We start from the raw sequence: 10,796 nt of genomic DNA, 5'->3' as shown, positions 1-10,796 counted from the left end.
AAGACAGCTACTTGCATTTTACTTCTAAGTTCATTATTGAATTAGAATGTATACTGATATTCATCAATAATTAGGCTTATTACTCTTTACATCAAGTCTTGACCAACACTCCGGATACTTGTAAAAATGCAGCCAAGGCACTTTTTTCATATTCTCATATCAACAATCCCTCATTGCTGCAAGCAATTTTATTTAACACTTGGAACACAAGTGCTATAAATAGTGCAACAAAACCTTTTATGATAAATGGAATCGGTAAATTTCATTAAAGATACCCGATAGTTTGACATGACTATGGTAGTTGTTCTCAATAAACTTGCATTTTAATCCCACTTTGGGTTGCATCCAAGAGCATTTTCTACAAGAATATTCAAAGTGAGCAGCAACCATTTGACATAAAAGGATGCCATCATATTTCTCGAATAAGGCAAGGAGATTAATACATACCACAATGCAACACTGTGATGAGAAAAAAAAATTATATACAAATTTAGAATAGTCAAACACAAATATAGAGAATAACTCTGGCATTACAAGTCCACGTAATCATTCAGTTAGTATAATCTAATGTATAAAGAAATATCTAATGGTGCCAAGTAGCAGATCAATCACATAAAACAAACAGCTTGCACTTTTCATAATGATGTTAAAACCTTTATCAAAGCAGTTACAGCTGCTTTTCTTTCAAGAGCTCCTCAAATTCTTCCCATTTCAAGTCTTTCTGAATATAATTTATATTAGAGGGATTGAATGGCCCTCTAATTCTATCGATTGACTTTATAATTGCTCTTGATGGAAGAACAGGTTTAGAAGGATCTGGTGATGTTCTCCGCACCAAAGAAGATGAAAAGCCCTGAAATATCATTAATATGAATAGGGTTTGAAGATAAAGATTTATCCTCTCATCATCATAAATATGAGAATTAGTTCATGCTATCATAAAATTTTAACTAGTTGACAAAATATATCTCCTTTAAGACCTGAATAATGTTCAGTGTGGAATATGATTTTCTGCCAATTAAACTGGTAAAACACTGACTGGCAGGCGTTATTCCTTAATACAAACCCATTGCCTTCACATGAAGCAAAGAAGATATTAAATTATTACATGCTATTTGTAAATAAAAAGAAGATAAGCAAGAGGTGTTGGATAAAAGCCGAGAGAGAAGAATAGAATGATTAAAGAGAATATTAAGCCACCTTCTGTGTTTGCATGGGAACTTATTTGACAATTTTAATTAGAACTTATCTGCAAGCAATGAATTGATTTCTTAGCTATAAACATAAAGTCAAAAATCATTTATACAGATTCCATGAAGAATGTTAATGTTGGAAAGAAGACAATAGATACATAAATATATGCTGCCTTTTAGAAGATCAATTTAATGTAACTTGCGGCAGTGACCAAAATCCAACCTTGATTCTCAGATATTCTTATAGCTAAGCAAGATACAAACTATTATGCATGCTGTAGAGGCCACAGTTTTATCATCTCTTGGCTTGACCTTGATTTCACTTTATGTTTGAATTGATTTGAAGTCTGGAAATGAAAAAGAACTACTTAATGATGGAGTCCTGAATTGAAATAAATTGAAATCTATATGATCCCATGAAACAATATGTGATTAATATTGTAGGCATAAAACAGGGTACTAGAGTGAGCTAAAGGATAAAGATTTCAACAGAAATACATGCGAAAGTTTGCAAACTATATTATTTCTAATCTACTTCGATTAACTTATGGATGAATCTTACAAGAGCTTTTTCTGATATCCAAAGAACATATAAAAATTTCTATTTGGCTAAACAATCTTCTCATGCCATAATCTTAAATTTTAATTGGTTTGTAACTTTGTGTACATTTCAACTCCTATTAGCATAAGAATTCCACTTGTACTGCACTGACATGCTAGTTTATTACCACTGAACTTCTCTCCAAGTTGAAATGATATTTTCTAGTCTCCTAGTTAAAACTTAATAAATTAAAAAAATATATGTATATACTCTAAGCAACACCTGTTGTTGTCGAAACATGGATTATGGAGCATGGTCTAATTGCTTAGGCTTGTTTTCAAAACTAGATTATAAGAACCCTTATATACTCTAGCCTAATATAAATTTAAACATGCTAAACAATGGTCACCAGAACTTTTACTTATCTACTGAATGTAACAACAATTGCGGTCATCCTAACCACTTAATCTCAAATATCATGGCCATTTCCTGTAGTTAGACAATATATGCACCCAGAATATGTCCTCAAAAATGGATGCTATTATCAAATGGAATGTCTTTGGGATATATCTCTTGATATAAACTAAGGTGATTGCTTACCTTAAAACCACCCCTAGTCTAGGAAGCAACCCATACTTTATAAATAATAAATAACAGACTATTAATAGACTTCCTTATTACTTAAGTTATTTAAATTATTTTAATAGAAATCAACCTTAGCCTAATAGGGTACAAGTCCTATGCAATTATCATAGAATTGCAAGAGACAAATATTGAGATGTTTCCTTAATTTCTTAGGGTTTGAGAAATGGATGAATTGCTGCATCAAATTCAGAAACTTTGTATAGGATGAGGATATGAGAATGAGCGTAGTGAATTATGCACTCAGAGGGATTGTTGCATGCTGGTGGGATATACATCAAGAAGAATTTCAGATATAAAAGGAGGTGTAAATTTCTTGGACATCACCAAGTAAATTTCACTGATCATTGCATAAGAGAAAAGAAGAAACAAAATATTTCAAGTATGCTTTGGGTCAATACACTTCAAAATTGTTATCATCGACATGGCACACAACTTAGGAGCAAAGAATAGAGACTTGGGAACAAATTCAGTATGGTGTTTATTGGCAAATTCATATCAACAAATGCTTAAACGTTGATCAATCTCTATATATAATATAAGATTCAAGAAATTTTGTGTCCCAAGGAAAATGCTAAGTTGACTAAAGGAACAGAGCAACAAGAAAGCCTATGAAAGGGCAATCCTATAGTAGAGGGGAAGGAGGAACCAGATTCAATGATAGAATTCAAGAAGCTGATCAATCATGCATTCGTGCTTCAACTTGCCACAAAATATAAGATTAACCAAGTGATGAAGATTGTGATGGTGAACATTTTAAGGAAGAAGATGTTGCACACTTAAAAAAGTCATGAAATAGTAAGGGATGGTCTTGAAAATGGAGTGGATTAACAAGCAATGTTGAATATGGGAGAAATGTTTGGGGATAGAATTGACATTACATGGTTCTATAAGAACAAAAGAGGTAGAAAATGAAAAACAAAATAATGTGATAAAGACATGAATTCTAGGCACCAAGGTGCAAAAAAAGAGCAAGAAGGGCTGTGAAACATTCATTTCGAGGTGGAAGGAGAGAGGAGCGTAAAAGATACTACAAAAATAGAAGAGGAAAAATGTATTTTTTTTATACCTTTGAAAACAGGACAGGTGAACATAGGCATAGAGAAAAATCCAAATATGGTAAAAGTAAGAGACTACTGGGACAAAAATCAGGTACCTGAAATAATATAATTCCTTCCTGATTTTTTTTATTTTTTCCTACACACTATGATATGAAATCATTGAGCTCTTCCTTAGGCTCTATGAAAATATAGCTAGAGGGCGGTTTAATCCATCAAATGAAGACCATGTAAGCTCAATCTAACTTGACTTGAATACATCTACCAACCCAAGTGAGGTATGAATATTCTTGGGTCAAAATAATTATCACCAAAAATATGCTAAATTGGCATACACATGAAAGCATTATCATCATGTGAGCATAAGAGTGTTAGAATGCTTTCATGACTTCAACCAAAAAGCTAAAAACTACACTTCTTTGGTCCAAACTATATTCCATGTTCATACGGATACTTCTAGTAGTGCCATTGGTGTAGTTTGGCTCGACCCAAAGAAGAAAATGTGGATCAACCCATAAGTTTCATTATAGTTTTCTAGTAGGAAGTTATCTTTGTTGGAATGTGTCCAACATATCCCCTCAGGATACATAAAATGGTTTAACAGCCTCCTATGAGATCCTTAACTGGGATGGTAGCAGTTTTTTGCATAGGTGTGCCTTTTGGGAAGAACAACCAGCTCAACTCCCCATAAGTGGTATCAAAGGAAGGTTGCAGGTTTGAATCCCCTCAAAAAATGTTGAGGGGGAGATTGCTGGAACGTGTCCAACGTCTCCCCTTTAGATTTGTAACATGGGTTTAACAGCCTCCTATGAGATCCTTAACTGGGATGGTAGCGGTTTCTTAAACAGGTGCACCTTTTGGGAAAAAAGACCAACTCAACTCCCAATAGTCTTAGGTTCAAAACTATACCACAATGGGGAGAGAAGGGGGAGTGGGGCACGGAGGTGCAGTTATTTGAAATAAAACATATGCAACAACAGAGATGTGATGAAAAATAGAGACACACACTTTGCGTGAAACTTTATTTATTAATACTAAATAGAATCATGAAGAATTCATAAGTGGTGGGTGGTGGGTAACTTACATCTTGTAACTTGTATAAATGTTCTACATAATGCCACTATCATTATCTTAATATTTACCAGTGTTCCATGAGGAGGCATGCCCCCCAAAAAACTGTCATCTCCAAAGACATGGGCATTTTCGAGACATCAGGATGGCAAGGAAATGTTCCTCCACCATGCCACCACCACCAACTAGGTAGAAGGCATCCCCAAGACATCTCCCTCAGAGAGGGGATGTTTCCAGGGTGCCCAACTAATGAGGATGTTGAGGGGACCTTGAATTTCCCAAGACCTCAAGAAATTCAATCACATCCCTTAAACATCTTGGAAACTTGCAGCCATCCTCGACATCTAGCATTTAGAAAAGTATTTTTTTTTAATTGGCCCACTAACCCTAATTCTAGTAGTCTAAAGGGGCCAACCCACACCCTTGACACTCAAAATAGGCTATAAAAACAGCATAGACCTCACCATTCAAACCAGCCAAATTCTTCAGATTCACTATTAGTTTCAAATGAGTGAAGATTTGGCTAGAAACACTAAAATAGTGTGAATTTGGTATTGGAGAGAACAAAGAGATAAAAATTATGAAAATGGCATGTTGCATGAAGGTTCATGTGGTTTCAAAGTCCTTAGGTTGGGCTTAGTGGTAGGGGTTCCATCCCTCGACCCTACCATGTATTACGGCACAAAACACGCCAAGAGCGCTACCCCCGAACCTTGTTAGGGATGATGCCCCTTGACCCCACTACAGATGCTGCCCTAAAAACTCCAATAGCCACTATATCCTCACCATCCCCAAATCACGATCCTTGTCCCCCTACCTATGAAACCCATCCCCCATTCCAACTATATGTTGGAGATTTTTTCCAAAAAATAGATCATGGAAAACACAGAGCCAATAGGGGATCTCCTTGTATCAATACAACCATCCCCATCAAAGCTAACCATACTTAGAAGACTTGTGAGGTGCTCAATAGACTCCCCAATATTGAAGCGAGTTAGAGTGAATGAGGACCATAGACTTGCAAACAAGTTTCGGCAATTTTTCAACACTCAGCAAGGCAGGCCAAACAAGGATGGAAGACTCACTAGGACTCACAAGCCCTACTAGTCACAGTCAGCCAGCCAATGCAAACAGAAAACAAAATAAGTGGCCTTCTAAACCCTAAGAAGAAAACACAATCAATTTAAGTAAAGAGGTATCACTTGCAAGCAACAATAAAAAGAAAAAGACATCATAGCGAGCAAAAGAAGAGGTTTTAGCAAAACACAAATAGTAGGTTTGGACAAAAAGTGGAGCCAAGATAGAATGATGAGCTACTGGAAAAAAAAATTAGAGCTGCAAGGTAGCATGCAAAATCCAGATCCAGCTAGAACATCAATCAGAAAGGGAAGGTCAACTCCAAATAACCAACCAGCAAATAGTCCATCCAAAGCCTGCCAAACCCATGTTTATACAAAAAGATGATGAAACTAAACCTGAGACAACCACTGCAGAGGAGATAGACACGATCTTTGAGCAGTATCAAAGTAAAGCAGAAGATTTCAAAGCTAGAGCTCTTTTATTAATACTTGGAGATACTTGTCAAGAAGCCTCAGAACTGGAAAGTCCAAGACAGTAACCAGAAAGACAACAAAAATGAGTTGAAGCAGAAGGTGAATAAATTGAATGCATCTACTTTTGATGGTAGTTGCAATGAATTCCTTCACCAAAAAAAGGTTTTTCTCAAAGAACACAGTCAGAAATCAGCATTGCATGTTGAATTGTAAAGATTCAATGTTTGAAAGAGATATTCCAATGATTACTAGCAATGTCCAAGAAACATCTGTCAAGGTTTCAAGCCTTGAAAAGATCGAGTCATTACTGTGTGTGTTTGCACGTGATGCTGATGATTCAAAACAGTAGCAGGCATCAGAAGAGCACATTTTGAAGAAGACTTCTTGGGGTTCACTATCGCATGTATCAAGGCTGCAGCCAATCATCAAGATATGTTAAAGATGTTAGTCTCACCTTTCATTATAGTTGAGGAAGCAGCCGAAGTTTTTGAACCTCGATTAGCAAAAGCAACTAGAACAAGCTTGCAACATTTGATTGGTATAGTGAGGGGTATAATTTGTGGAAAATTGTACAGAGCTCCTTTCTCTCAAGTCCCAGATAATTGCTGTTGTATAATGGTTTAGGATCTTGGTCCGTTGGAGGAACCTACTTGCCGAGGATGTACTTGGCAAAAGCAAAAGATACTGGGGCACCCAGCACTGCATTGCTTGTGAGCAAGCAATTCCAGGAAGGACAGATTTGTATTGTCCCGTTTAAATCTGCAACACTGTGTGAATGTTCTGGAGTGTTCTGTCAGTCGTTAGGTAGGAAGTGAATGTTCTATCAATAGTTAGATAGGATTCAATAATTCAATACGGCGACTGAATCATGTTCCTTTTTAATCTGCAGTGTTTATTGATTGGTTGTCAGCATAGGAGTAGCATAGTCAGCACTATAATTACCTTTGGTTAGTTAAGATTGGAATAAGGAGACAATGTGGTTAGTAAGTTAGGACTGTAGTAGACTATAATTAAGGTGGATGCATAGCCAGCTAACTATTTAGAATTGCCTTAGTTTTGAATGACTGATTTGTAGTTTTGAATGACTGATTTGTCAGTTGACTGCCCCGTTTGAGGAGGTAGATTTGTTAGTTAACTTGACCAATTACTGCTAACATTTGAGGCATGACGTGTCTTTGATTGAAATGCATTGGGAAAGCAGAGCTTGAGTTATATAATGCATTGGGAAGAAGAGAAGGAATACACTTCAGAAATTTGACAACAAAATCATTCCTTTTCTTGATTTGGCTATTGGGTTTCAGCAACTGTGGCCTGGAGACGAAACCCTTCAAGCCTCCAAGGACAGAGATCAAGCTTCTTGAGGACAAAAACCCTTAAGCAACAGGCCAGCATTCAGACTAATATCTAGAATACCAGTAATCACTAGTTCTACATATGGTCATGTTTAGTAAGCTTTATTAGTTTGATGAAATTCAATTTGCTTGTGTACTGTTTGAAGAAATATAGAAATATATATATATATATATATATATATATATATGTCTCTTGGCTACAGGTGATTACAGATCACACAAATATGATGGGATTTTCTGAATAAAAAATTTCGGGTGAGAAAAAAAATCATTTCCTTCAATCCAAGTATTAAAATCAGTTGTTATTATTTTTTGCATCGTGTGGAAAACATTTGGATCTACTTGCCCACATGTTTGGTCATGTTCAGATATTTGGTAAGGAGATGCATTAAAGGAATGTTTTTTGAAACCCTACTTTTTATGTAGATTGTATGATGCATTGATGCTAGAGAATGGTTTAATAAATTTTGAAAATCTGTAATTTGATAACCCTTGTTGGAATATTATTTATTGTCTTTCAGGTGAGGATAAGAAGCTAATGATTGGTGATTAATAAAAAAGTAAGGAATTGATCACAAATTTGGAAGAAATTGAGAATAGATTCTAGTCGAAATGGGAGCATTCGAAGTTTATTGAGTTCAAAGAAATCATGAATTATATAAGAAAGAGCTGACAAATAAATATGTAGAGTTCACCAAATTTAAGAAAAGTATTCAATCTCAATCACTTATTAAGGAGGTGAACAAATCATATGAAGGAGAAGCAGGAAAGGGAAGGTAGGAAACCCTAACCATGGATTAAGATAAGCAAGGAAAAGGTTCCAAAGTTTTCTTTCCAGCTAAAAAAGATTCCAAATTGTGGGCTCAAACTTCAACGTACATTCAAAAGGTGTCTCTATAATCCCTAGCAGATAATATAACATCATCAATAATGACTTGCTAAAGGGTCATAGTTTCAACAAAGAATATCAAGAAGTAGAGGGACGAGGTGGGAAGGTTCAATTGTTTGAATATTTGAAGTTGACCACTGAAAAATATATATTTTATTTAGATTCTTAGGCTACCCGTATGGATAGTTGGATGCAATTGATTAGAAAGTTTGAGAACAGTTAACATCAATGTCCAAAAAGGGTTCATGAAGCTTTGGAAAAAGAAAAAGAAAATTGGCATTACAGGGTGTTACACATAATAGCAAGGATGAGCATGAGAAGCCAAAGAAAAAAATTGAGGACAAAGAATGCAAAAAAGAGCGAAGATAATTATGAACAAGAAAAGGAAATATCTAAAGAAAATCACAAGAGAGAAGGCAGAAAAGACATATAACTAGAATTAGGTCGAACAGGTAACTGTAAAACAAATTATATATAATATTAAAATTGAAAGTAAAGAACATAATGGCTTGAACATGAAATAGCCTGATGCAAGTGGCCGTCATGTGTAATGTAGAGGACTTTCGGACAAAAGAAAGAAGAAAGGTTGAGAAAAATTAAAGGGCAATTATAAAATGGCAAAGGATACCTTAAAAATGATTACTTGGTCTGGTTGGTCATCGAGCAAGGCGTGCACAATAAGAACCTCGGATCTGACAGCCTCTGTGTAGGCTTCCAGTCGTGCAAATGTGCTATTTCCCTCCTCCTCCTCCTCTTCATCATCATCATCATCATCATCGGGCATAGGCATTCTCCGGCGGAGGGCGGCCCTGCAAGGACAGGGGATGGTCATAAGCGTGGTGTTGGGGCGCAAAGAATTGCCACTGCGCGTATCCCTCACTCTCCCCCTCCCAATCTTCCCCACTCTTCTAATCCCCTTCCCCGCCACCACACAACCTTTCAACTCTGGGTTGGGAATCGATAGGATTCTCATGCTCTTTCCTGCACCGTAATTTTTAGTGATAAGCCCAAATCCCAGTCCCCAAATTTTAGTTATACGTTTCCTCCCGCGCTCGCCAATTTGCCCGCTGCTAACCACCTGCTTTGTGTGTTGGAGAGCTGCGCCATTTTTATGCTCAAGATAAAGCTTTACATTTGACAACTGTGTAGCTGGTTCTATTAGTCCTTCTGAGATTTCATATTTGTAATAAAAAATTTGTGTAATTTTGATTTCTTTTTGGTCAATTTTCTTTTCTTTTTTAATATATTTAAATTTATTTTATTTTTCTTTACATTTATATTTATTTTTATATATTGATACGTTACATTCATTTTTTCTTTGAGGTTTTGTATCATTTATGTAAAAGATATTTTCATCAATGTGTAGAGCAATTTTGTATGTTGCAAATCTAAACTAAAATTTCAAATCTTGTCAATTCATATTTATTTTATTAGTCATTAGGAGTCAATTTGATACAATTTTACATGATAAATTGTAGTCTTGGTATTTAAAGACATGCAATATGCGTTAATTCACATATAATCCATATTTAAGAAGAGACACATTTGCATCATGTTCCTACCACAATGCCTTTGTATTAAAGTTGAAACTTTTGTAAAATTGTAGTAATAATATTAAAATCTTGATATTGTTAAATGATAATTTAGAATTCTTTAAATAATAATTTTAGTAATAAATTGCTTTGGAAAATTACCGATTTGATCACAGTGATTTTTCCATTGGTAGCTTTTTTTTTTTTTTGACTTACTAATGGGTATTGTGGTGAGTTATTGTGTAATGCCCGCCAAAATACCCTAAAGAAACTAAACAATAATATACAAATGGAGATAATTTTTTTCTTAATTAACATCTAATAACAATTAATGCAACATATAACATCTTCATCTATTTACATTCATTAACCAATTAACCAATAAGAACATACATCATTGCTCATTTCATCAAATAACGCAAGTGGAAATAACCCAACATCAGTAATCTTTCTCTAGGGTACTTTAACATCATTACTTAATTCATTTCCACAATAACCTACTACACACACGATAGGTATATTTCACCTTCATCAATACCTCATATTCTAATTCTTTACCATGAGATATGCAACCTACAACATTACTTATTCCTCATGATATGCATAATTTCTTTTCTACCAATGCATCTATGTGAATCATTCCTATTTACTAGATCCAATTAACCTCTTCTAACATATTCACTTATTAATCCACGAATATTCCACTTTCAAGATTATTTATCATTCTAACTAGCATATAAACATTCCATGCAATAATACAACTAATCCATAAAGCAATTCCATTCTATTCCAACTATAATCCACTTTATTTCCATGATTCATAAAATCACATCTCTACAATAATACAAATACAATGTCTCTAAATTCCAATCTCCAACTACTATTCATCTTACAAATATAAGTATATTAAATACATTATGAGAAAATCTCTTTCTACTACAAGTTTCCATATACTATAAACAAAG

The 10,796-nt window shown here is 34.9% G+C and overlaps 1 protein-coding gene across 1 annotated transcript; it reads right to left on the bottom strand.

Moving 5' to 3' along the window:
* Nucleotides 1–378: 378 nt before the first annotated feature.
* LOC131074977 (uncharacterized) lies at nucleotides 379–9,476 on the bottom strand. Its single transcript, XM_058011734.2, has 2 exons — nucleotides 8,928–9,476; nucleotides 379–853 (listed from the first exon to the last, which is right to left on the bottom strand). The coding sequence occupies exons 1-2, from the start codon at nucleotides 9,270–9,272 to the stop codon at nucleotides 668–670; spliced, it is 531 nt and encodes a 176-aa protein (XP_057867717.2). The 5' UTR covers nucleotides 9,273–9,476; the 3' UTR covers nucleotides 379–667.
* Between the last annotated feature and the right edge of the window lie 1,320 nt (nucleotides 9,477–10,796).

Source organism: Cryptomeria japonica, chromosome 11, assembly GCF_030272615.1.
Source record: "Cryptomeria japonica chromosome 11, Sugi_1.0, whole genome shotgun sequence".
NCBI classification, from domain to species: Eukaryota; Viridiplantae; Streptophyta; class Pinopsida; order Cupressales; family Cupressaceae; genus Cryptomeria; species Cryptomeria japonica.
The sequence above is the reverse complement of the archived record's forward strand: the minus strand, read 5'-3'. Positions and strand labels throughout refer to the sequence as shown.

Bases quoted from the DNA above. Each gene is read 5' to 3' on its own strand.
- LOC131074977 (XM_058011734.2), bottom strand. From the start codon at position 9,272: ATGAGAATCCTATCGATTCCCAACCCAGAGTTGAAAGGTTGTGTGGTG. The intron at 854-8,927 runs GTATCCTTTGCC...ATGATATTTCAG, and splicing joins ACCAAGTAATCATTTTTAAG to GGCTTTTCATCTTCTTTGGT.